The sequence below is a fragment of the Pristiophorus japonicus genome, chromosome 11 (assembly GCF_044704955.1).
Source record: "Pristiophorus japonicus isolate sPriJap1 chromosome 11, sPriJap1.hap1, whole genome shotgun sequence".
NCBI lineage: Eukaryota > Metazoa > Chordata > Chondrichthyes > Pristiophoridae > Pristiophorus > Pristiophorus japonicus.
Genome location: NC_091987.1, coordinates 109,377,788 through 109,405,550, shown reverse-complemented (window position 1 = coordinate 109,405,550; position 27,763 = coordinate 109,377,788). Strand labels below are relative to the sequence as shown.

Genomic DNA, 27,763 nt, shown 5'->3' with positions numbered 1-27,763 from the left:
TTCTTTTTATGATAATTTTATTAATTTCATAGTTTGCCTTCATCAAATAAAAATGTTATTGAAAATTATTTAATAAACTCAAACTTTCGTCACTTGGGTGGTGGCAGATAAATAAGCTCCTAGATGTATTGCTGCTGTGTTTCATTTAATTTCCTGTTACAAATTGTATGTGAGATGTTCACAAGAGTTACGATTTTCAGGCATTGTCTTTTGCCTATTAACTGGTTGGGTGCAAAATATCACTAAGATAAGTACACATGAAGGAACGCATTTCACCTTCACCTCTCCATAGAAACTTACAATCCCCGCAAATCACAGCACCCTCAAGCTGCCTCTTGAATGCTCTGGCCTCTCGTCTTTACAAAAGTAGCCACTGTGGCCTGTGCTATGTAAACATCAGTGAATATTTATCAAGGTGCCTTGAAATATAGGCTCCCATTTGTACATGCTGGGATTAACATTCAATTTCAGTGGGTCGCAAAACGAGCACTAGCAAAATAGCAACCAGTTATACACCTCGCCGATTTTCCCGATTCTTGCTCCTCCAAGCTCCACAAAACTAATTTCTCACTTACCTTTTTTGGAGCCACCGCCTCTTGAGCCAGGTACAACTGGGTGAAACATGCACTGCCCACACTCTACCTAGTTGTCCCACAAAGTTGCATCAGGGTGCCACTTGCCGAGAGTAATGTGGGTCCCAGGCCAGCACCAGGACCACCCAGGGAAGGCCACAGTAAATAGTGAGGTGGTGTCATCATCATAGGCAGTCCCTCGAAACGGGGATGACTTGCTTCCATGCCGAAAAGGGAAGAGTTCACAGGTGTTTGAATGAAGGACCTAATATTCCAAATCCCGAACTACATCTTGAAGGGTGGAAAATGCCTGTGAGTAGATTTTTTTAACGTGTGATGGCCGTTGCACACCAGCCACCACACAGGCTTGACAGAGCTAGGTCTTGGTCCAGTGGCAAGGATTACCCAAGACGACTGGAGACCAGCTCTACTGCATGGACCACACTTACCCCCTCCTCTCAAACCCCTCTCATCTACCATTCATTTCAGTTGAAAGGAAAACGACAGATTATACCAGTCAGGATTTGAAGTCCAATTTGAAGTCCAGCATTTGAGGTGGAATAGAACAGGGTGGTACAATTACCATCGCTATTTTAATTCTGATACTGCCCAGTTTCGTCAGGGCAAGCCGAGTTAAAAATCAGCCCTATGGTCTCCAACATAGGTTGGAAAGCCCATGGTTCTGTGTTACTAATGTCCTGTGGGTCTGGGCTGCTTATTTTACAATTAGTGCAGCAGTTACTGCCTTTAAATAGATGTTACAGTCATCGTTATATGAAATAAATCCCAATAACTGCCTTGTTGACATTGAGCGGTTGAGTCCGAGGGGCTGGGATGTCTTGCAATGTGAGCTGTGTCCGCACTCAGCGCATTGGACAACAAACAAGTGGAAATGTAACCAGGAGTTGGGCTTTGGGGACAGTGTTTATTGCTGTGCCGTCATTCAGTAGGTTTTCATCAGATAAACTAGTAGTGGACGAGGAATCAGACCAAAATAGACAACATGTTAGTATATTCGAACACTGCATGTTATAACTACATAAGGAGATGATAGTGCAATGTTTAAATGTCCTTAATTAAAACATTCACTTATTTAACACCCACGTGTTCTAATAAAACGTGATTTATCAAAGAGTAAAGTTTCACATTTAACAAGACTTCTGGTTTAATAAATTCTAATTCTTTTCTAATATATTTTATAATTATATTCTTAAGAAAACAGTCAGAGTAGCGGGCGAACACTGCGATTTTACAGTATTGGAGGTAACCGTAGCAAAGGATGCGTTTTGTACGAATCACTGGTTTATTCTATCGAAGCCTGGAGAGCTGTATAAAATCTTGGGCCATGTAAGTTGCCCCTTGCCGGTCCGCACGGGCAGAGGCAGCTCAAAGTGACAGTCAATGGGAAGCCAAGCCTGCGTCTCTTTTACTCGACCTTGGGGACGAATTTGAGCTCACTCTTGGCATCCTGGAGCTGCTTGAGGTTGACAGCCGGTCCTGGTAACTTCACTGCTCCAGGCAGCTCTTTCTTTTCCTCTGATTTACTGCACGCCCCCTGTATCAGATGGAACCGTTACCAAACTTCAGAAAAAAACATCATCTTTAACTCACAACCCTTCTTCTAGTCTAAATGTCAATCTGTAAAAGTTGCTTACAATCCTACTTGCGCTCTCATCATTGAGTCAAAAGGTGTGGGTTTGAGTCTTGGCTTCCTGGAGTAGTGTGAGCCCTGACTCAGTGGCTAGCACTCTCGCCTCTGAGTCAGAAAGTTGTGGGTTCAAGTGCCACTCCAGAGGCACAAAATCTGAGCACAAAATTTAGGCTGACACTCCAGTACAGTACTGAGGGAGTCCTGCAATGTCAGAGGTGCGGCCCTCCGGATAAGGCAAGATCCCACAGCACGATTTCAAAGAAAAGCAGGGGTGTTCTCACCAGTGTCTTGGCCAATATTTATCACTTAACCAACATCACCAAAACACTAAAAAAGAGGCTGCAGGGTGACTTGGACAGGTTAGATGAGTGGGCAAATGCATGGCAGATGCAGTATAATGTAGATAAATGTAAGGTTATCCACTTTGGTGGCAAAAATAGGAGGTGGAATATCATCTGAATGGTGACAGATTAGGAAAAGGGGTGGTGCAATGGGACCTGGGTGTCATGGTACATCAGTCATTGAAAGTTTGCATGTAGGTACTGCAGGCGGTGAAGAAGGCAAATGGCATGTTGGCCTTCATAGCGAGAGGATTTGAGTATAGGAGCAGGGACGTCTTACTGCAGTTGTACAGGGCCTTGGTGAGGCCACACCTTGAATATTGTGTACAGTTTTGGTCTCCTAATCTGAGGAAGCACGTTCTTGCTATTGAGGGAGTGCAGCAAAGGTTCACCAGACTGATTCCCGGGATGGCAGGACTGACATATGAAGAAAGACTGGATCGACTAGGCTTATATTCACTGGAATTTAGAAGAATGAGAGGGGATCTCTTAGAAACATATACAATTCTGACGGGATTGGACAGGTTAGATGCAGGAAGAATGTTCCCAATGTTGGGGAAGTCCAGAACCAGTGGTCACAGTCTAAGGATAAGGGATTAGCCATTTAGGACCGAGATGAGGAGAAACTTCTTCATTCAGAGAATTGTAAACCTGTGGAATTCTCTACGCCAGTTCATTAGATTATATTCAAAAGGGAGTTAAATGTGGCCCTTATGGCTAAAGGGATCAAGGGGTATGGAGAGAAAGCAGGAATGGCGTACTGAAGTTGCATGATCAGCCATGATCATATTGAATAGTGGTGCAGGCTCGAAGGGCCGAATGGCCTACTCCTCCTATTTTCTATGTTTCTTTGTTTCTATATTATCTGATTGCTGTTTGTGGGAACTTGCTGTGAGCAAATTGCCTGCCATGTTTCCTACATTAAAATAGTGACTACACTTTAAAAGTACTTCATTGGCTGTAAAAAGCTTTGGGAAGTCCTGATGTCATGAAGGGTGCTATATAATTGCAAGTCTTTCTTTACCATTCTAGTGCACAAGTACCTCTGTACTAGAAGGATGATATTTAGCAAAGGGATAAGGCTTTCCTATCCCCACCCCAGTCAGGTTAAACAAAACATTAAAGAGCGAAATCCACATAATCCAGGTGTGGAGACAGGAGAGGGGTTCAAATTTCTTTAACACTGGGAAATAATAGAGCAAGGTAAAACCTTCCTTTATATTTTATTTCTTGGCATTGTTTCAGCAGCCTTGGCCAATTCCGACACACACCACAGTTAGCACCAATTCTTTCACAACTTTCTAGCTACTGGTATAGTTCCACCATTACCATTTAGGTGTCGGTATGGCTTACTGGTAGCACTTTCGCCTCTGAGTCAGAAGGTTGTGGGTTTTGGATTTGGAACACGAATAACACTTCAGTGCAGTACTGGGGAAGTGCTGCACTGTTGGAGGTGCCATCTTTCGGAAGAAACATTAAACCGAGGCCCCATCTGTCCTCTCAGATGGATGTAAAGGATCCCATGGATCTATTTGAGAAAGACCGAGGGAGTTCTCCCCAGTGTCTGGCTAATATTTATCCCTCAACCAACATCACTATAACAGAAATCTTGTCATTATCACATTGCTGTTTGTGGATTCATGCTGTATGTACGTTGGCTACTGAGTTTCCTACATTACAACAATGACTGCACTTCAAAACAAAGTATTCCATTGGCTGTAAAGCACTTTGGGGCGTCATGAAAGGCGCTATATAAATGCAAATTATTTATTTTATTACTATTATTCACTTTCTCTCTCACCTCATCAGGCTCTGAGGTACATTCTTTTCTTTTGCTGGGATGTCCCGCTCCAGGCAGAAAGGCGCCCATTGGGATGTTTATGTTGGCCTGCAATTGCATCAGACAAAACAATCTGTTACGCATCCACTCGCAATCATGACAGTCTACAATAATAGATTCGGGTTAGGTGGTCACAAAGTCACACTTCTTTTTTCTTGACACGGAACATCCGAGAATTTACTAATTGCAAAGTTTTACGGAGTATCCATCTCACCTGAATAGATTTGACATTGGAGCTTCGTTTGGACATTTTGTAGAGGGAAGTTTGATTTCCCGCTAGAAACGAGAAAAGACAATTAAATCCAAACATTCAGAATATGGAAGCCGTACGGTGGAGAGCTGGAACGAACTCTGTTGCTTAAACATTGTTAGTGGCCGCGCTACAGATAATCTTTCAGTGTCCATTTCAATGTTGCCTAGATACCTCTTACAGGGACACAGAACATGAACACTTGAGCCTCTGTTCGCTCAAACCCGAGTGAATCTTTAATAAACACCGCAATGACATTCTCAATGCTGTCTGTATCTCGCCACGGAAAGTATAGAAGGAATGCAGATCTGAAAACATTTTAAAGAAAGTTTCCCTTTATTTCAAACATCCACACCAACTAACAAATACTCAAATACATTGGGCATTCCTGCTGGTTCCTTTAAACAGAGGATTGCGTTTTATTTCTAGAGTTGGCAACCAGCGATCCGTGGTGTGTTCCTACCCGACTCTCAGGCAGGTGAGGAAATATGCTTGGACATTTACTGAAATTATTTTTATTTTTGAAACATAGAAGTGTGTAATTCAAAACAACGTTTTCTGTCACAGACAACCCCACAGGTAACTTTGACTAAACAATGTGCAGTATTAAATATCCTGGTGTCAACATCCTGAAACACTTCGAGCTACACTGCCTAAAACAGAGCAGAGGAACTGGACTGGTTGATGCTCGCGGTATTAGCAACAGGAGAATCATGCCCTAAGAATAAGCATTGAAGTATACAGCGGATTGCAGCTGGATGACTCACGGCATCAATGTTTGGAAGTTACTGTAGTCTGACAGGCTCTGGCGGCGGCTCAGGCTGCAGAAAGGTCGATGTCGCTTTCTCGGGACAGTCACGTCACAGCCACAGGACTGGACCTGGCGCTGTCATTGTCACCGACCCCGTGCCCAACTCTGAGAGATAAATCAGTCCGACAAAGACACACGCGGCCAGAGCTAGCCAGAGGGAGAGAGGGTCGACTTTCCACAACCATCTCCCCAGTTAAAGTGGGCTTTTGGTCATTTTGTCCTTGTGTTGTTTGAGGCACCTGCTTTCACTCTCTTGCCCAACCAGTGGGACAATAATCCAGCCAGATGCCCTTCCACTTTCCTTCGAAAACATGCCACTCGGCCCGAGCCCACACCGATAAACAACACAAGAATATACTCCAAACTTTCCAGAAACGTACCTGTAACTGGCGGGCGCCTTTGTGTCTGCTGAGAGGGTGTTTTTCCTCTGTTTGTTATCCCAAACCAACAGGTGGGATGTTGGGTGTTATTTCCCGGTATTGGTGCAGTTGAGTGTTGAAATGACTGAGGTGTTTGGGGACGGGGCAGAAGTCGATCGGAGAAGATATCTGGGGCAGTGCATCAGTTTAGTTTGGAGGCAGCTTGTGAAGAGATTCCTGACGTTGCTGACAGTTGTTGCAACTAAAAATAGCGCCTGATAGGCAGAGGCTGCTTTTTCCATGTTAGTATTTGCCCTTTTAACTGGAAGGGTCAAATGTCAATGGATTGGACCCTCCTGAACTGGGCCGCGCCAGGGGGGCATCATATTATCAAACCTCGCCCATTTAACGCCAGTTATTCTATAAAACGTCCTTAACATTGGAATCCAGCTCGCTCCAAGGTTGCCTTGTTTCGCACCGGCCCTTACCAGGAATACTTTGGTCAACCGCAGTTACCCAGAAAGAACACCGGATTCCTGTTTAACTATTCCTGGCGTTTCATTATAAATATACGGAGGCATTTTCAGTCTGTAATATTGGTAAATAAGAAAATGAGAACAAGGAATGGTAAAGATTGGTGATCAAGTCTGTAACAAACACAGACGAATAATCAAAGTACTTGAATGTTTGAGATAACTTTCAGCATTACACCATTGTTCTGACCCAATGTCAAGGTTACCTGTGTTAAATGGAAGTTGGAAAGGGACAGCGCACTCTCAGTGTAGTGACACATTTATAACACAAATCTGACTATCAGCTGTTACATTATATTGGAGTCAACTACACATCTGCAGGGAATTCGGCGATCTGTTGTTGCTGAAAAAGGAACACAACCCTCGATTAATGTACTCTCGTCTTTTTACTGCACGCCTTACTGGAGAGGTGTCCATTCCCTTTTGATAAAATGTTTCCTTTCAGACTGGCCCTGTGCTTGCTGACCTACATTGGCAGCCGTCCAGCTATGCCTCGAACTTAAAATTCTCATCCTTTTGTTCAAATTCCCCCATGCCTCCCTCCTCCCTATCTCTGTAACTTCCTCCAGCCCTACAACCAGTATTCCCTTAAAAAAAAAATTTTTTGGGGGTGGGGGGGGGGGTTTAGTGCGTGGTTCATTCAAAATACTGCGCATGCGTGTTTTTTCCCATTTAAAAGACAGTGAGCCAGCTGCGCAGGAGCTTAAGTGCACCGCGCAGTCGCGCAGCTTAAAGGAAACATTGCTTACAATCATCCGAGATCTCTGCGTCCCTTCAATTCTGGCCTCTTGCGCTCCACTGATTTCCTCCACCCCACCATTGGCGGCGGTGGCTTCAGCTGCCACGGCTTTAAGCTTTGAATTCCTTCCCTAAACCTCTCTGCTCTCTACCTCTCTCTCTCCTTTATGACGCTCTTTTAAACCTACCTCTTTGACCAGGCTTTTATTCACCTGTCCTAATATCCCATTCTTTGGCTCAGTATCAAATTTTGTTTGATTATGTTCCTGCGACGCGCCTTGGGTTATTTTACTATGTTAAATTAGGACTGAGATGAGAAGAAATTTCTTCACTCAGAGGGTGGTGAATCTTTGGAATTCTCTACCCCAGAAGCCTGTGGATGCTCAGTCGTTGAGTATATTCAAGTCAGAGATCGATAGATTTTTGAATATTAAGGGAAAGTGGAGTTGAGGTAGAAGATCAGCCATGATCTTATTGAATGGCGGAGCAGGCTCAAGGGGCCAAATGGCCTACTCCTGCTCCTATTTCTTATGTTCTTAAAGCTACTATACAAATACAAGTTGTTGTTTGTTATGGCATGGAATGAACGCAGCTTAAACTAACCCCTAAGAAGAGGTCAGCTAGGAAGAAGTGCACATTTTCTAATGGAGGTCAGTGGGAATGGTTGCACTTGGAAGTTGGATGGTGAAATACTGTTGGGGCAGGCCCCATAGCTCGGACAGTTTTATCGTTATGAAAAAGATGTTGAAAATCTGAAATAAAAACAGAAAATTCTGGAAATACACATTAGGATATTTGCAACCCAACAGAAAAGTCTGATGAATGTTTCAGGTGGAAATCGGAGTCTGCCCAAGGATTTACATCCAATACAGTAGCCAGTCAATTTTGTGAAATTTTACAGAACAGGATATTCTCTGCATTCTCTTTTCTTCCAACCTGTTCTACCCTCCTGTACTGAAGTCAATGACACCAGTTGGGGAACAGTTCCTTACACACTGGCAGCTCCTCCACTACAGTAACCCAAGTAACATTTGTTCATAAAATCATAGAAATTTACAGCACAGAAGGAGGCCATTCAGCCCATCATGTCTACGCCGTCCAAAAAAAGCTATCCAGCCTAATCCCACATTCCAGCTTTGCTCCGTAGCCTTGTAGGTTATGGCACTTCAAGTACATAGCCAAGTACTTTTTAAATGTGATGAGGGTTTATGCCTCTACCATTCTTTCAGGCAGTGAGTTCCAGACCCCCACCACCCTCTGGGTGAAAAAGATTCTCCACAAATCCCCTTTAATCCTTCTTCCAATTACTTTAAATCTATTTCCTCCTGCTTATTAACCTCTCGGTTAAGGGAAATAGGTCCTTCCTAAGCACTCTAGCTAGGCCCCTCATAATTTTATACACCTCAATTAAGTCTCCCCTCAGCCTCCTCTGTTCCAAAGTAAACAACCCCAGCCTATCCAATCTTTCCTCATAGCTAAAATTCTTCAGTCCTGACAACATCCTCGTAAATCTCCTCTGTACCCTCTCTAGTGCAGTCACATCTTCCCTGTAATCTAGTGTAGACCAGAACTGTGCGCAGTACTCTAGCTGTGGTCTAACGAGTATTTTATAGCATTCTAGCATAACCTCTCTGCTCTTATATTCTATGCCTCGGCTAATAAAGGAAAGTATCCCATACGCCTTCTTAAGTGCCTGATCTACCTGTCCTGCTACCTTCAGGTATCTATGGACATGCACTCCAAGGTCTCTCTAGTCCTCTATATTTCTCAGTATCCTTCCATTTATTGTGTATTTCATTGCATTGTTAGCCTTCCCCATTCATGGAGACTCCAGGACAATCTGGAGGGCTGGCAACCCAGTGGATCGTGATCAGAAGCACAAACTGCTGCCTGACTTTTGCCCTCCCTAGCCCAAGACCACTGAGTCTAATTGTGGTGCATAAATTGCTGCCCAGCTGGGAGCAGTTAACTCAGCACAGGGATTATACCTGGCACTTTCCCAATCTGTATTGCTCAGTATCACATTGGGTTGTGCATTTAATGATTGATCCATCAGAAGATCTATTGTATGCCATTCTGCTTTTATTGATCTCAGTCTAGTACACTGAGCAACAATTTAAATGTTTAGAGAGAATAACTTCTATCTTTTACATTCTCTAAACATTTTCAAATTTGTGGGAGACAGCTCTATCCATGCATGTATCCAGGCAGGCCCAGAGCTCTCTGCTAAACTGGACAGTTAAAATTCCAACTCGGCCATAGCCATGTAACATAAACAGGGTGCTGCCTGGTTGGAACCAGAACTACTTGAACCTGTAAGTGCTACCTATGTTTATTTGAGTGAAAGACACCCAATTATTGAACATATCACATCATTTGATCCAGGTATCAGGTTTACTAGATCGTCACAGTTATACAGCTGTTATTTATACTTAATAACCAAATGATGATATCCCATTCTAATATAAGACCATGAACCAACATCTCAGAATCAAAACGTAAATGACTGAATAAATAACTTTGTTTTCATGTATTATTTCTAAAAATTACTATTTGCAGATGACAAGTAATTACTTTTGCCGAATGCAATTTAGAATGTGAATCCACATATTCACTGATTGGAGACTGATGGTTGAGAGTGCCTTTAATCCCCAATCAATATAGATGTTAATTCATACCTTGACTCTATTCATCAAAAGTAATTACTAGTCATCTCCAGACTATTATTTTTGGAAAGTAAAAATAGCAATTAGATTTATTTATTTAGTTACCTACCCAAATAATTAACATGCTACTGCCAGAATGTTTCCAAGTGGAAATGATCCAGCGATTTAGGACCTTGACTAGGGTCAACTTGTGGTAATGTGGCTGCATATTTACTGCTCATGAGAATATACATTTTTTATAGTCATTTTTGAAGATCACAGCTATGCCAATCCATGGTGCATATGCACCAGAGCATGGAGTGAGGGAGGCTGGCCTGGCTGAACTTTCTAACTTAGGGCCCTAGCGATTGGTATGATCAGAGTCACTTTGTTAAATTGGTTTAACTTATATTTGTGTAGTGATACAAAATAAAGAACATGCAACACTACCCACGCTCTAGCATGTCATCATACTTAAATTAAAGAGAATAATCTTCCTTCTTCCTGTCCTATAATCCAGAGCTGAACCCCTCTCTCTCTGCAGTCGCTGGTTCTTTTTTAATCTTCTTTCAGCACTTGTCAGCCTTGGCTCAGTGCCTGAGACAGAGGGTCGTAAAAACAAAAGTGGGAGTTAATAATGCATATTAACACTGGTGCCAGCCGTGGCTCAGTGATAGCAGTGGCGCCTGAGTCAGAACATTGTGGGTTCAAGTCCCACTCCAGAGACGTGAGCAAATAATGTAGACTAACACATGAGTGCAGTACTGAGGGAATGCGGCACTGTTGGAGCTGCTGTCTTTTGCATGAGACTTTAAAGCAAGGCCCCGTCTGTTCTCTCAGGTGGATGTGAAAGATTCCATTGCAGTATTTTGAAGAAGAACAGGGGAGTTCTCCCTGATGTCCTCCCAACATCACTAAAACAGGTGATCTTTTTGTTGGCCCAGAACCTGTGGTCCTGATGACAATAAATTAGCAACGTTCGCCGTCATTTTACCTTTGAAACTGACCGAAACTTCAGGATTTAGCTCATGGGCAGCCTAACGCGATAATCCTGAGGCTGAGGTCTGTCGTTCACTGCTCCTCCACAGGCCTCTTATGTGGCTCAGTGTTTTTGTTTGATACTGCTCCTGTGAAGCACCTTGGGATGTTTTACTACAATAAAAACAGTATATAAATACTGTTATGTATGTAACTATGTATTACTTGCCACCAGAGGGCGTGACTGTTGGAGTCCTAATGGTCACCTGCACACATGTGCAGGGCCAGTATAAAAGGTTGGCTGCCATGTTGTTTAGGCACTCTGGAGTTGTAATAAAGAAGACTAAGGTCACACTAAGTTTAGCTCACAGTATTCAGCCTCGTGGAGTTCTTCTATACACAACAATTGGCGATGAGTAACAGAATACGAACCTTCACACAACCATGGCTGCCATTGGAATATTAGAGAGATTCATAGAGGGTGATGATTGGGAAGCCTTCGTCGAGCGTCTCGACCAGTACTTCATGGCCAATGAGCTGGAAGGAGGCACAAACGCGGCCAAACGCAGGGCAGTTCTCCACACCATCTGTGGGCCTAAAATATACGGCCTCATCAAGAATCTGCTCGCACAGACAAAATCAAAGAAGAGGAATGTACAGAGTTGTGCATGCTAGTTCGGGACCACCTCAAGGCGAAGGAGAGTTTCCTGATGGCCAGATAGCATTTTTACACGCACCATCGCTCCGGCGGCCAGGACGTGGTGGATTATGTCGCCGACCTGAGACGCCTCGCGGGACCTTGCGTTTGGAGCTGCATTGGGGCAAATGCTGCGGGACTTTTTCGTGCTGGGCATCAGCCACAAGGTCATTCTTCAAAAGCTGCTGGCTGCCAAAACCCTAGACCTGAGTAGGGCCATCGCGTTCGCCCAGGCATTCATGGCCACGGATGATAACACAAAACAGATATCTTCTCAACATCGAAGCTCACCGGCAAGTACTGTGCATAAAATGACATCGCTAGCATGCCAAACTGCATATGGCAGGGCCTATACATCTGCGGCTGCAAGACCTGTGATGACTCAGAGTCCGCCATCGGGGGTGAATGTGAATCCATAAGCACCGTGCACCGTGTTGGTGCTGCAGGGGTAAACATCGGGCCCATCAATGTCGATTCAAGCACTATGTGTGCAAAGGCTGTGCAACAATGGGGCACCGCCAGCGAATGTGCAAACGTGCTGTGACATACCACATGGCAGAGGATGATCGATCTGGCGCAGATCATGCAGCACAGCAACTCAACCCGAGGAAGAAGTCTGGAGATCCAGTATCCATGGAGTTGGACACGGGTGCGAGTCAATCAATAATGAGCCAGAAGGCTTTCGAGAAACTGTGGAGCAATAAAACACAAAGGCCCAAACTGAGCCTGATTAATGCAAAGCTGTGTACCTACACCAAAGAGCTCATACCAGTCATTGGAAGTGTGGCAGTGAAGGTATCTTATGATGGAGCTGTGCAATCTTTGTGGATTGTTCCAGGCAATGGCCCAACACTGTTCGGCAGAAGCTGGCTAGAAAAGATTAGACAGAATTGGAACGACATCAAAGCACTACCTTCAGTGGATGATGCCTCGTGTGCTCAAGTGCTGAGCAAGTTTCCCTCGCTATTCGAACCAGGCATCGGCAACTTCACAGGCAGCAAGGTACAGATCCATCTAGGCCCCAATGCACGGCCTGTCCATCACAAGGCTCGGACAGTTGAGATCGAACTGGACAGACTCCAACATGAAGGAATCATATCGCCAGTCGAGTTCAACGAGTGGGCCAGTCCAATTGTTCCGGTGTTGAAAAGCGATGGCATGGTCAGAATCTGCGGAGACTACAAGGTAACGATTAACCGAGTCTCACTACAGAACCAGTACCTGCTGCCTAAGGCGGATGACCTGTTCGCAACGTTAGCGGGGGGAGGGATGTCTTTCACCAAGTTGGACCTAACCTCCGCCTACATGACACAGGAGCTGGCTGAATCTTTGTAAAGACTGATGTGCGTCAACACACACAAAGAGTTGTTTATATACCACAGGTGCCCTTTCAGGATTCGCTTGGCTGCAGCCATTTTCCAGAGAAACATGGAGAGTTTGCTGAAATCTGTTCTGCACATCGTTGTGTTTCAACACGACATCCTGATCACTGGTCGTGACACCATCGAACATCTACACAACCTGGAAGAGGTTCTAAGTCGCCTAGACAGAGTGGGACTCAGGCTGAAACACTCCAAGTGTGTTTTCCTGGCGCCAGAAGTCGAATTTTGGGGGAGAAAAATTGCAGCAGACGGCATCAGGCCCACGGACTCAAAGACAGAGGTCATCAAGAATGCACCCAGCCCACAGAATGTGACGGAGCTGCGTTCGTTCCTGGGACTCCTCAACTATTTCAGTAACTTTCTACCTGGGTTGAGCATGTTGTTAGAGCCTTTGTACATGTTGCTACGTAAGGGTGATGACTGAGTTTGGGGAAAATCTCAAGACACAGCCTTTGAGAAGGCCAGGAACCTGCTATGTTCAAATAAGTTACTGATACACTATGACCCAAGTAAACATTGCTAGCTTGTGACGCTTCATCGTACGGGGTTGGCTGTGTGTTACAGCAAGCCAATGTATCAGGCAACCTCCAACCTGTTGCATATGTGTCTAGAAGTCTGTCTAAAGCTGAGAGAGCCTATAGTATGGTCAAGAAAGAGGCATTAGCATGTGTATATGGGGTTAGGAAAATTCACCAATACCTATTTGGACTTCAGTTTGAGCTTGAAACTGACCACAAGTCACTCATTTTGCTGTTTTCAGAGAGCAAATATATAAATACCAATGCTTCGTCCCGCATCCAAAGATGGGCACTAACATTATCCGCTTATGACTATGTTATCCGCCACAGACCAGGCACTGAAAACTGTGCCGATGCTCTCAGCCGGCTACCATTACCCACCACTGGGGTTGAAATGGTGCAGCCCGCAGACTTGCTATCCATGGATGCTTTTGAGAGCGAGGGGTCACCCATTACAGCTCGCCAGATCAGGACCTGGACCAGCCAGGATCCTGTGCTATTATTAGTAAAGAGTTGCGTCCTAAGTGGGAACTGGTCGGCCGTTCCAGGGGAAATGCAAGATGAAATTAAGCAGTTTCACTGACGCAAAGATGAAATGTCCATCCAATCGGATTGTCTCTTCTGGGATAATCACGTGGTTTTGCCAAAAAAAGGCAGGGAAACATTTATATGCGATCTACACAGTACCCACCCAGGCATTGTCATGATGAAGGCAATTGCCAGGTTGCATGTGTCGTGTATGTAGCACGCAAATCACTGACTCTACATGGTCTGGTGTTGATCTTACTGCTGTGACCTTAGTCCTTTATTTAACAGCTCCAGAGTGCTCCACAGGTGTGGTGGGCAGCCTTTTATACTGCCTCGTGCAGGTACTTTCAGGTCTCCCACTTCAGCACCCTCTGTGGTGCACCATTGTACTTATCATACATTTAATGTACCAGAGCAATACACAACATCACTTCCTCCCCCAGTTCAAAAAGCCATTGCTTGAATCCCCTAAATCAAAAAACGCATTAGCACATTGGTAATGTTGGTCACAGATCCACGTCCCTGAATTTAAACACAGTGACCATTCAGCATTGAAATATTAACTCTTGTCGTAATTCGCAATTCATGTCCATTATTTTAAACACAGTGACCACCCAGCATTAAAATATTATTTCTTGTCATGAATCCATCATCCTACATTCACATAGCACACTTAGACTCGCTCTGGCCCTACGAAAGTCCAAAAGTCTTTATGTGGGGACCGCAGTGGTGTGAGGCCCTTTTAAGACTCCCGGGAGCATTTCCCTTTTAAGACGCCATCTTGTGGCTCCCACGAGGCTTCGGTGGGCGCCGCCATCTTAGGTGTTCTGCTGGCCTAGAAAGAAGAAGAAACAAGGAAGGAGGGAAAGGGAATTTTACAGTGTTTTTAGGAAAGGTGCGGTATTTCCAGCGGATGTGAGTGAGTTATGGAGAAAGCACAGTGTGCAGCAGAGGTGTACGTGGAGAGGACGCTGGCCCTGATCAAACCCGATGCCATCGACAACGTGGAGGAAATCGAAGAGATCGTTCTCCGATCCGGGTAACAGCATTCATGAGTTCTGGACCAACTATTGCCATGGTTATTGCCAGAGATCGAGCTATAGCATACTGGAGGGAGTTGATTGGACCTGCAAATAGTATAAAAGCAAAACGGCCCAGATCGATCCCTCTTGCAGCAGTGGCTCCCTGGACTCGATCAGTCGCAGTGAGTCGCTCCGTGCTTGCTGCTGCATCCGCTGCTCTGCCTCACGTCCCTCCGAGTCGCGGCCGCCGCTGCAGCCTCCGCTCCCACCGTGACCGTCTCTCCTGCAGCCGCCGTGGCCGCCACCATCGCGGCCGCTGCCGCCGCCCGACTGCTCCGCTGCGTGGGCCCCCCGGATCCACCGGCCATCGATGGGCCTCCCGCTTCTCGCCCGCAGCGCCCCACCGGCCTGCACCCCAGCAATAGGCCCGCACCTGCAACTTTGTTCTTCCAGGGTCTGCTCATCTGTGGAGGCTGACCTGCAAACCTGTTCTTCCAGGGTCTGCTCGTCTGTGGAGGCTGAGGCTGCACGATTGCTTGGGGTCAGGAGTTCTGGGCTGCTGTCGCCTGTGTGTAGATTTAGGCTGCAGCTCCAGCTCGGTTGGCGCTGCTCTTTGGGAACCCGGGGAGCAGCAGTCTGTGGAGGAATGAAGAAGTCTTCCCAGCTCCCACGGACCTTTCCCATCCATCTTCTGCCGAGGAGCGTTGGCCCATCGCCTACAATGACCCATAAGGGTAAACCGTGCGTCTCGCCCCCGTGAGATACTTGCACATCCGCTCTGCCGAGAACAGGTATCAGTTTCCTGGTGTAGGTACGCAGCTTTGCTATGACTGGGACCAGCTTGGGTCGTGCAGCCGGGTTACCCCACAGTTTCTCAAAAGTTCTCTGACTCATCAACGACAGACCCGATCCCGTATCCACTGCCATACTCACTGGGACTCCGTCAATTTTTACTTCCATTATCACTGGGGGCGAATCGTCAGTGCACGTATACAGTCCCAACCCCTCATCTTCTTCTGCCTGCTCCTCACTGAACAGTGGATCATCCCCCGTCTCTTCAGCCACATGGTGAGTCCGATTTCTTTTATACATACGCTGAAGGTGGCCTTTCAGGTGGCAGGTATTGCATGTACACGCCGCAAACCTGCACCAGTGAGTCCCATGGCTTCCTCCGCAGCACCAGCATGGTGCTGCTTGATTGGCCCCCCTCAGCGGACTCTGAGTTCCAGGACCCCGAGGTCCGTGCTCTCTGCCCCGGGCAGAGCCACGTTCTGCAGTTTTGTCCATGGTGGGCGCTATCCTGTGGACAGTGCCTGCCGGGTTGGAGACTGTGTGGATCATTTGCTTGGTGCTGCAAGTCGAGGTCATATATGCCCGGCTGATGGTGATGGCCTTTGTCAGGATGACTGTGGGTTCCGTGGCTAGCAGCTTATGAAGGAGTCCCTCATAGCTGATCCCCATGACGAAAACGTCCTGCAATGCCTCGTCAAGGTGTGCGCCAAAATCACACGGCACCGCGAGTCTCCTGAGGTCCGCGGCATATTTGGTGACATCCTGGCCCTTGGGTCTGCAGTGATGGTAAAATTTGTATCTGGCCATGAGGATGCTCTCCTTCGGTTTCAACTGGTCACGAATGAGTGCGACCAGCTCCTCATATGACTTGTCCCTGGCGCTCGCGGGACAAATCCCTGACGAGACAATAAACCTCATCGCCACAACTGGAAAGCAATATCGCCTTACGCTTCTCTCTCATTGCGTCCGTGCTCCCCGTCAGGTCGTTTGCTGTGAAGTTGTACTCGAGCCTTTCCATAAAGGCCTCCCAATCATTGCCCATGGTAAAATCCTTTAGCAAACCCAGAGTAGCCATAGTTGCGTGGATTTCGTCCGCTTCCTCGTCACCACTGTCATGTATGTAGCACACAAATCACTGACCCCACATGGTCTGGTGTTGATCGTACTGCTGTGACATTAGTCCTTTATTGAACAGCTCCAGAGTGCTCCACAGGTGTGGTGGGCAGCCTTTTATACTGGCTCATGCAGATACTTTCAGGTCTCCCACCATAGCGCCCTCTGTGGTGCACCATTGTACTTATTATACATTTAATGTACTGGAGCAATACACAACAGCATGTTTGGTGGCCAGGCGTTGACTCGGACTTGGAGTCATGCGTGCAGCAGTGCAACACTTACTCGCAACTGAGCAATGCACCAAGGGAGGCTCCACTGAGTCTGTGGTCATGGCCCAACAAACCGTGGTCCAGGATCCACATAGATTTTGCCGGCCCCTTACTAGGAAAGATGTTTTTAGTAGTTGTGGATGCTTACTCCAAATGGATTGAATGCATAATCATGTCATCCAGCACATTCACAGCCACCATTGAAAGCCTCCGGGCCATGTTCGCCACCCATGGCTTGCCCGACATCCTTGTCAGCGACAATGGACTATGTTTCACCAGCTCGGAATTCAACGAGTTTATGACCCGCAATGGCATCAAGCAGGTCAGGTCTGCTCCGTTTAAGCCCACATCTAACGGTCAAGTGTAGCGGGCAGTCCAAACAATCAAGCAGAACATGAAACGCCTGACGGAGGGCTCCCTGCAGACTCGCTTGTCTCGCATTCTGCTCAGTTACCGGACACGACCCCACTCGCTCATCGGGGTTCCCCGGCGGAATTGTTAATGAAGAGAGCCCTCAAAACCAGGCTCTCCCTAGTCCACCCGGATCTTAATGATCACGTGGAAACCCGGCGACACCGGCAGAACATGTACCACAATTGCGCAGGTGTTTCACGTGACATTGATGTTAACGACCCTGTGTTTTTCCTGAATTATGGTCATGGTCCCAAGTGGATTGCTGGCACTGTTTTGACCAAGGAAGGGAATAGGTTGTTTATAATCAAGCTGTTAAATGGCCAAATGTGCAGAAAGCATTTAGATCAGACCAAATTGCGATTTACTGATAACCAGGAACGACCTGAAGAGGACATCACCATTGACGATCCACCAACACACACCCAACCAGCAATCGACCTCGCTGTCAATCACGAGGATGAACCCACCATTCCTGAAAGTCCGGTCAGACCATCCGCGGTGCAGTGCAGCAATGGTCCGGCCAACTCACACACGCCAGGGTTTGAACTTAGTCGATCAACCAGGGAGCGAAGGGCTCCGGATCGTCTCAACTTGTAAATAACTTGTACTGAAGACTTTGGGGGGGGAGTGATGTTATGTATGTAACTATGTATTACTTGCCACCAGAGGGCGTGACTGTTGGAGTCCTAATGGTCACCTGCACACACGTGCAGGACCAGCATAAACGATTGGCTGCCATGTTGTTTAGGCACTCTGGAGTTGTAATAAAGACTAAGGTCACACTAAGTTTAGCTCACAGTACTCAGCCTCGTGAAGTTCTTCTAAACACAACAAATACAAGTTGTTGTCTCCCAAAAACCATCAACCCAAGCTGTCAAATAGTTTTATCATGCCAGAAATCTGCAGAATAAAAGAGTCAAGGCTGCCCATTGGGAAGCTATCGTTGACACGTAGGATAATATCTATCACTTACACATTTATGGGGTGGAAGCCCTTCCTGTTCAGAAAATGTTGGAGTTCTCATGTGGAGTGCTGATGTCCCCATGCATTCCATTCATGATGCCCTTAATTCGTAAAAAGCCTGCCACCCTGAAAAAGTTCTGTGCCCTCTCGAGCAGATGGGATCTCTTGGTACTTGGAAAGTTATGAAGGTGCTGCCCCAGCAAATATGTCTGTCACTTGCTTTATACATTTGTGTACAGCTGAGTAGCTGATTTAGCTGATGTTTCCTGCTGTGGCCTGAAAGGATCCTGTGCTATGAAAAGTGAAAGCCATTGTCACCATCTCAACTACAAGCAGTGCTGTGGTATTCCTGGAGGCCATCTGATGACTAGCCTGTACGAAGTGGAACAGCTCAGTCACTGTCTCTGGTGAAAGTGTACATAGTGCCTGAGGTGCTCTTCAATCTGAAGGGGCACATGTCCTCAATAATTTGTCCTTTTAATTTAGGTTAGGTGATTAGATTCTGCAAAGGGATTCCCATCCTGCCATTTTGTTGGCTGGAGTAACACCCAACACTGCAAGCACATGTTTCTGGCAGGAATAACCAATTCAGCAAAATAATGTCTGGAAATGGGGCTTTCATACAATGTGAAAGATATCCAATGCAACAATACAAAAATTCTCAAACAAAAAAATGCATCTGAATTGCGACAGAGAAAACATCCATTGAATGTGGAAGTGTGCTGGAGAACTGGAGAGTGACCAACGTAGTACCCAGTTTAAAAAAGGGAGACAGAGATAATCTGGGTAATTACAGGCCAGTTAGTGTAGCATCTGTGGTGGGGAATTTAATTCATAATGAAGTTATCATGTATCTAGATGAGGAGAAAATGGTTAGAAGTAACCAGCATGGATTTGAAAAACGATAATTGTCCTTCCAACCTCATAGAATTCTTTGAGGTGGAAACAGATATGGGCAATTCAATGGATGTAGTGTACAAGGACTTTAGGAAAGCCTAGACAAGGTACCAAATGGGGGATTATTAGAGAAAATTAAAGGGGAATAGAATTAGCGGTAGGATACAAAACTGGATTAAAAATTGTTTTGAAGGGAAAAAACAACGAGTAGGAGTTAAGGGCAATTTTTCAGAGTAGTGGTGTTGCACAACAACAACAACTTGTATTTATATAGCATATTTAATGTAGTAAGACATCCCAAGGTGCTTCACAGGAGTATTTTAAGACAAAACACCTAAGAAGAAATTACGGCAGATGACCAAAAGCTTGGTCAAAGAGGTAGGTTTTAAGGAGTGTCTTAAAGGAAGAAAGTGAGGTGGAGAGGTTTAGGGAGGAAGTTCCAGAACTTGGGGCCGAGGCAGCTGAAGGCATGGCCACCAGTGGTTGAGCAGTTATAATCAGAGATGCTCAAGAGGGCAGAATTTGAGGAGTGCAGACATCTCAGTGGGTTGTGAGGCTGAAGGAGATTACATAAATAGGGAGGGGCAAGGCCATGGAGGGATTCCTAAACAAGGACGGTAGAATTTTGAAATCGAGGCATTGCTTAACTGGGAGCCAACGTAGGTTGGCGAGCACAGGGGTGATGGGTGAGCAGGATTTGGTGCGAGTTAGGACACGGGCTGCCGAGTTTTGGATGACCTAAAGTTTATGTAGGGTAGAATGTGGGAGGCCAGCCAGGAGTGCTTTGGAGTAGACAAGTCTAAAGGTAACAAAGGCTGAGGGTTTCAGCAGCAGATGAGCTGAGGCAGGGGTGGAGATGGGCGATGTTACACAGGTGGAAATAGGCTGTTTTAGTTATGCCATAGATATGTGGCCTGAAGTTAATTTCAGGGTCAAATATGACACTTAGGTTACGAACAGTCTGGTTCAGCCTCAGATAGATGCTAGGGAGAGGGATGGAGTCGGTGGCTAGGGAATGCAGTTTGTGGCAGAAACCAAAGACAATGGCTTCGGTCTTCACAATATTTAACTGGAGAAAATTTCTGCTCATCCAGTACTGGATGTCGGACAAGCAGTCTGACAATAAATGTTGGCCTTGCTAGCGACGCCCACATCCCATGAACTAATAAAAACATTTTTATTTTAAATTTAGAGACCACAGAGGGGTCAAGAGAAGTGGTGGTGAGGCACAGGGTTCTGTTTTGGGGCCACTTCTGTTCTCTATGTGTATCAATGATTTGGAAAAGGGTCTACAGTGAGTGGTGTTAAATCTCTCCGTCAGCCATATTAGTTAGTTCTGCAATGTTTCTTGTGACTGGGCATTCACTATTGGTGCTCAAAAGCAGAGAGAAATAACAAGGAAAGAGGTTCTGGAAGATGGGATGTTCAACATTTCCAAGGAATTTACAGGTCAGAAACCAATTGTGTAACAATGACAGAATAACAATGTCTGTTTTCACCCACACGCTCACTAGTACATGCCATCTCATGAATACTGACACAGAGAGCCATATTTCTTTGTCATTTTATCATTATTTAATAACCCTTTTTAAAAAAACATTATTTATGACCTGCTAACAAAATGGCATGAATTCTTAAACATAAGGTGAAATTTAATTGGAGGGAACATCAGCCAATCGCTTCTGTTACCACTGCCAGCATTTTTCTAAATGCAATAATTCTTTATTGTAGCATCTCCAAGCCTCAAGACACTTTCAAATTATCCATCAGCTTACAAGTGACGGTTTTTGGCATGCGTGTTTTATTGGTGATCTTGTTGCCTATGTTATGCAACAGTGGAACTTTGCTCTTGAATACTTTGGTGAATTATCTGTCATTATCTTGGACTTCTTGAAAGGTTTCTAAACAGGTTAACCCTGGTATGACCTCCCAACAAAGCTATCCTCAAAGATAGTTTTTCATAAATCACTCTAACTGTGCTGTAATAATCAATAATATCTTTCACTTATCATCAAACCCTAATCCTGCTTTGTTGATGATTCCACTCTACATTTGTCAACATCCTTCAAGATTGCATACCCTGTATTCACTGGAGTTCAGAAGAATGAGAGGGGATCTCATAGAAACATATAAAATTCTGACGGGATTGGACAAGTTAGATGCGGGAAGAACGTTCCCGATGTTGGGGAAGAACAGAACCAGGGGACATAGTCTAAGGATAAGGGGTAAGCCATTTAGGACTGAGATGAGGAGAAACTTCTTCACTCAGAGAGTTGTTAACCTGTGGAATTCTCTATCGCAGTGAGTTGTTGATGCCAGTTCACTGGATATATTCAAGAGGGAGTTAGATATGGCCCTTACGGCTAAAGGGATCAAGGGGTATGGAGAGAAAGCAGGAAAGGGGTACTGAGGTGAATGATCAGCCGTGATCTTATTGAATGGTGGTGCAAGCTCGAAGGGCTGAATGGCCTAATCCTGCACCTATTTTTTATGTTTCTATGTTACCCTCATTGTGCGCAACCTGTAGGGCAGAATTTTCCAGTCCTTTGTGCCCCGGAGCAGCGTGAAAGGTAGCGGTGAGGTCCCCAGTGTCCCGACGTGATTCTCCGGTTGAGTTTTGTGGCGGCGCTGAGCAGCACTGCCGTGAAGAGCTGCGCCGGGTGTACAACGCCCCTGGTTGCGACACTGGCGCGAGTTTGAGCTTCTGCCCGACCTGTCTGCCCGGAAGTGCGCCCGCAATAACTGCCTGGGAAATCAGAGGGGTCCAGCCATGCTGGCGGTGAGAGGAAGGTAAAGTACTACAAAAGTGCGAGTGTTTTTAAAAATAAATGTTGTGCGATTTGTGTTGCGGTGGTTTAGGAATGTTTTTGTGGTTTTTTTTAGGTTCCTCCCCTCTCCGCCCCCCCCACCCCCAGGCCTCTCTTGGAGCTCTCACGGCCCGGCTCTTTAGCTCGGGAGTTTCCCATCCTTGCGCCACGAGAGGTATAGAATGCCTCCCTTAGTGCTGCGCCCCCTCACGCAGGGCCCAGATGCTCAAACTTGCATACTAATTTTCCCGTCCCGCTGCCGCTATCGCCCGGAAAACAGAAAAGCTTAAATAGCTGCACTTTGAATCCTCCATGCCCTTCATGATGCAATGAAAATCTTTTTTTACTTCTTCAAAGACAAAGTTGGGCAGATCTTCAAATTGCCACCTATTTTAATGGGAGTTTACACTTTGACTCATAGTAACACATCCTTCTTATTGAAGTTTCTCTGAAGATAATCCAGTTATTGAATTCTGAAAGTTGCAATCTAGGTTATTTTAGTAATTGCAGGAATTTATTAACTTATTGTCTCATTTGTGGCATATTATCAGAGTTCTAATTCTTCAGTATTCTATATACAACACTATCAACATTATGGTTATGAAGCTAGAAAGACTTGTTATCTAATAATGATACATCAGAATACAAGCCAGTTACAGCTGTGGATGGATCAGGGTTGTATGTGGAGAGGACATATTGCAAGCACATGCACACCACTCTCAAGACTGACCCATTTCTGTACATATATTGAGTGTATGAAAATATGACCCTTGTGACAATAAATATGATGTGTGTCACTCTAAGTATGTACGGTGTACTGGAACTCTGCATTCTATGTGATGCTCAATAAAAGTCACAGAAACTAAAAAGTAAGTTGAATGGGATTTACTTATGTGGTTCAGTCTGTTAAAATATTGAAACATATTTCTTAAAGTGGGTGCAGGTTGTCACTAGGGACTCAGATCTAAACAGAATCTCAAATCTGAACCCCTGCAACATTCCCTAAATCACTCTTCCAGGTTAGCCTCAGTAAACTTGTATTGAACTGTAACACTATATCAAACATACCACTGGGATTTGATCATCTGCTATTACCCCTTGGTTAATAAATGCTGCCAGGAGTTTAGCAGGATCGTCGAATGTAACATTCATTACTTATGATGTAAGGTTGCATACTTATAGGAACCAAAAGCATTGTGTTCGATAGGTGGCATACTTGTAGGAATTAAAAGCATTGTGTTCTCACCTGGCAAGATTCCTCAGATAGTTGCAAATTATTTTAGATTACAGTTGTCTAACAGCTGTCATACCTTCCATAATGCTGCCAACTTCTTATGCCTATTTCTTTTAGGATTATTGGTAAATCATGATACCACAAAGAAGGTATGGGGATGACAACCTCCAGCAGAAATTATTTAAATTTTTATCCTTATTTATTTTGTTCCGGAGGCTGAGTATATATACATATATATAAAAAAATTACTATTGTTAACTGTAAGTCAGAGGATTTTCTGTTTTACAATGGCATTAAACCATGTAACTGTATTTAACCTGTCCGGGTACATCTATTTGGCAAAGAGGCCGAAATAGAAATATCCTGAAGTCAATTAGAGGTGAATTATGTTGGTGAATGAAGTTTGAAGATTGGTAATTTCTTCTAAATTTCTAACTCCAGGTCAGAAAAAAACAGCATGATATAACTGCTTTTCTTTCTCTTTTGTTAATATTTTTGACACTTTGAAGAGTGATGCCTAAAGGGTGTTGGATGTACATAAGATCAAAACAATTAGGAGCAGGAGTAGGGCATAGGGTCTCTTGAGCCTGCTCCGCCATTCAATAAGATCACGGCTGATCTTCGACCTCAACTCCACTTTCCCAGCCGATCCCTATATCCCTTGATTCCTCTCGAGTCCAAAAATCTATCTATCTCAGCCTTGAATATACTCAATGACTGAGAATCAACAGCCCTTTGTGGCAAAGAAATCCAAAGATCACAACCCTGAGTGAAGAAATTCTTCCTCGTCTCAGGCTTAAAAGGCCGACCCCTTATCCTGCCCTCTAGTTCTCGACTCTCCAGCCAGGGGAAACAGCCTCTCAGCATCTACCTGTCAATACCCCTCAGAATCTTATATGTTTCAATGAGATCACCTCTCATTCTTTTAAACTTCAAAGAGTACAGGCCTAATCTACTTAATTTCTCCTCATAGGTCAACCCTCTAATCCCAGGAATCAATCTAGTGAACCTTCATTGCACCCCCTCTAAGGCAAATATACCCTTCCTTAGATAAGGAGACCAAAATTGTACACAGTACTCCAGGTGAGGTCTCACCAAGGCCCTGTACAATTGTAGTAAGACTTCCTTACTTTAATACTCCAAACCCCTTGCAATTAAGGCCAACATGCCATTTGCCTTGGAATATTGTGTTCAGTTTTGGTCTCCTAATCTGAGGAAGGACGTTCTTGCTACTGAGGGAGTGCAGCGAAGGTTCACCAGACTGATTCCCGGGATGGCAGGACTGACACATGAGGAGAGACTGGATCGACTGGGCCTGTATTCACTGGAGTTTAGAATATCATAGAAACATATAAAATCCCGATGGGACTGGACAGGATAGATGCAGAAAAAATGTTCCCAATGTTGGGGAAGTCCAGAACCAGGGGACATAGTCTAAGGATGGGTGGGTGGACCATTTGGGACTGAGATGAGGAGAAACTTCTTCACTCAGAGAGTTGTTAACCTGTGGAATTCTCTACTGCAGAGAGTTGTTGATGCCAATTCATTGGATATATTCAAGAGGGAGTTAGATATGGCCCTTACGGCTAAAGGGATCAAGGGGTATGGAGAGAAAGTAGGAAAGGGGTACTGAGGTGAATGATCAGCCATGATCTTATTGAATGGTGGTGCAGGCTCGAAGGGCTGAATGGCCTACTCCTGCACCTATTTTCTATGTTTCGATGTTCACATTTTTTGGGGAGGCCAGGAATTGTGCTTTGGGGAGGAGATTGGAGAAGCCAGAAGGATTCTTTACAGGTGGCGATAACCGCGAGCAGTGCTTTGGAGGGGGAAGAGATAGGAGAAACTGGGAGCAGCAATTTTCAGGGCCTGGAAGCTGAAAGTAGTGTTTATTGGCGAGGCGAGTTGCAGTATTAACTGATTTTGTGACGTGAAGGAAGGAGAATGCCAGCAATAACTGAAGGCGTAAAGGGAAGGAAAGTGTTAGCATTCATTGAGAAGAAGGAAGAAAATAGCTTAAACAAAGGAGCTTAGAGGGGGAGAAAAATGACTACTTGAACTTAAATATGGGAGAGGAAGGCCAGTTTGAACTGAAGGAATAGAGTGAAAGCATGACCTGGAAGAGTTGGAGGGAGATAAACTGTCTGACAACTGGGTCTGAAAGGGGAAGAGTGCCTCTGTGAATTGTAGGGTGGGATGGTGGGCTTTGGAGGATAGCGTAACTGTTGAGGTAACTTTAGAGGACGATGGCTCTGGTTAGTCTGTTGAAAATCCAAATGTCACTTTGTACTTTTGTTTTTAGGATTAAAAATATATCAATTATGAAGTCTGAAAGTTTTTAAAATGAATCACAATGCTACATTTTTAATGCAAACATTCAACATTTTTCAGAGTGGAGGGCGGTCGGAGTGGGCAGGGGGTTGGCACGCACCCAGTTTCACTCTGTTCCCAGAAATGCACCAGCACTTGATCAGGTCCAGGGAAGGTGGAGTAGGGCTCAGCATTTGGAAAGACTGTTATTCTAAATTTGTTGGCTGCAGCCCTGATTGAATGATTCACTGGTCAATAAGTATAGGTATGAATCTACATTTTGCTAGTAGGCAATTAAAAAAAATCTATCACGACATTATTCTCGGCATAATAGATTATCTATTGCTACAAGGAGAAAGAAGTCTTTAAATTATGAAGAATCTTTTGTCATATAAGTTAATTCCGAAAATAGTAAATTAAGAATAATTTTCAGTTAAATTGAACAAATATTGCTTTCTTTATATATGAAAAAATGCGCTATGTTCATTGTAGATTCTGTAGAAATACTGAAAAATGTACCTACTAAAATGTCAAAATTTAACATAGACCACCTCCCCCTAGAAAATGTCTCCCTTCAGGCTTTCTTGCATTTATGTTTTCCCCTTTCCAGTGCAAGTGAAGGTATGTTGTGTTTACCTGCAGCTAAGGTAACATTTTGTGTCCCACTGCACTTTCAGTGTAGTTACTTGTTTTCACAGGTCAAATTCGACACATTGATAACAATTAGTCAGCAACACTGACTAAAGATCTAAGAACAGATTATACTAGGTTTGATTTTTGCTATACAAGGGTATGAAGCCAAGATGGGTAGATGGAGTTAGGATACAGATCAGTCATGATCTCATTCAATGGCGGAACAGGCTGGAGGGGATGAATGGCCTACTCCTGTTCCTATCCATTCTGCTGCTGGAGATGGTGCATGTGTGAGATGCATGAAAAGGGAATAAAAATTAAAGAACAATATTCTACATTGCTTTAAGAATAATGATCTTCTTTGTGTTGAGTATATATTTGGCAAAATTGTACTCATCTATTTTACAAGTAAAATTAGTTTAAACATAAAGTCGATTTTATTGCACAGCATTTAACAAAAGAGTTTACTGTAAATAAATTTGAAAACTAGCACCATAGCATACAACAACTTCAGCTCTCTATTCTCACTTACTCAGACGGAGCACTACTCCCGTCCTTTGGTTTAAATCTATGACCTGTTTATGTTTCCAGAACTGTATTGGGGAAGGGTTTCTCCGGGCCTTTTATTCGCTCACGCTGTTTCCTGGGGAGGACAATGAGGGGTGGGACGCGGAGCGCCGTTACCCGGGGTAACGGGAGAGCGGCCGGGCTTCGGACCGTCAGCCGGCGCTGCTGACCGCGCACTGCCCAGCTCATATACACCGAGAGCCGGAGCCGGAGCCGAGGCTGCGGAGCCGTGACCCGGACACACTCCCTGGAGAGGACGGGACAAACGACGGGGGCCTGAAAGGATCGCTGAAGGTGAGTCGTACTTTCGAAATGAGTTGCAGGGTGAGGGAAGTGTAATTTTAGATGTACATCCTACGGGTGTTTGACACGTTAAAGGAGCCAGTAACTGACTGTCCGCAGAGCACAAATGTCACTCAGTTAGTCCCACAAAAGTGCGTTCAAATGTGACCTGATTGGGATATCGGGTTGTCAACTCTGGATGGATGTATTCCTGGAGGTTTTATCACGGCCCGCCTGGTCAAATAGCCCTCTTCCTCCATCTCCAATATTTTTATAAATAATAAACGAAAGTGTTATAAGAAAATGAAAAATACACGCATCTCTTTTAATGCCATAATGATTTTTATTCTCCCATGTTGCTCACAGCAGTGTCCAAGAACATAAGAAATAGGAGCAGGAATAGGCCATTTGGCCCCTCGAGCCGGCTCTGCCATTTAATAAGATCATGGCTGATCTGATCATGGACTCAGCTCCACTTCACTGCTCGCTCCCCATCATCCTTTATTCCCTTATTGCTCAAAATTTTGTCTATCTCCACCTTAAATATATTCAATTACCCAGCCTCCACAGCTCTCTGGGGCAGAGAATTCCACAGATTTACAATCCTCAGAGAA

General features: G+C 44.9%; 2 protein-coding genes across 6 annotated transcripts in view; one reads left to right on the top strand and one right to left on the bottom strand.

The window, feature by feature from the left end:
• On the bottom strand, positions 1–26,992 carry smpx (small muscle protein X-linked). Of its 3 annotated transcripts, none has more exons than XM_070893872.1 (4): positions 26,833–26,992; positions 4,619–4,680; positions 4,366–4,452; positions 1–2,127 (listed from the first exon to the last, which is right to left on the bottom strand). In XM_070893872.1, the coding sequence occupies exons 2-4, from the start codon at positions 4,652–4,654 to the stop codon at positions 1,999–2,001; spliced, it is 252 nt and encodes an 83-aa protein (XP_070749973.1). In that variant the 5' UTR covers positions 4,655–4,680; positions 26,833–26,992; the 3' UTR covers positions 1–1,998. The 3 variants fall into 3 exon arrangements, with proteins under 3 accessions (XP_070749973.1, XP_070749972.1, XP_070749971.1); XM_070893871.1 differs by lacking the exon at positions 26,833–26,992 and adding an exon at positions 5,846–6,054; XM_070893870.1 differs by lacking the exon at positions 26,833–26,992 and having other exon boundaries at positions 4,619–4,729.
• Positions 14,705–27,763, top strand: part of gtpbp8 (GTP binding protein 8) — a 55,004-nt gene continuing 41,945 nt past the window's right edge. For all 3 annotated transcript variants that reach the window (XR_011595871.1, XM_070893868.1, XM_070893867.1), the window contains exons 1-2: positions 14,705–14,882; positions 26,892–27,161. The gene's annotated coding sequence lies outside the window, so the exon portion shown is untranslated. The remainder of the gene's footprint in view (positions 14,883–26,891; positions 27,162–27,763) is intronic.

Excerpts from the sequence above, each read along its gene's own strand:
- smpx (XM_070893870.1), bottom strand. The coding sequence starts at position 4,714 with ATGTTTGGATTTAATTGTCTTTTCTCGTTTCTAGCGGGAAATCAAACT. Across the intron at positions 4,453-4,618 it reads CCAATGTCAAATCTATTCAG|GCCAACATAAACATCCCAAT; the intron begins GTGAGATGGATA and ends ATGCAATTGCAG. Across the intron at positions 2,128-4,365 it reads GTACCTCAGAGCCTGATGAG|GGGGCGTGCAGTAAATCAGA; the intron begins GTGAGAGAGAAA and ends CATCTGATACAG.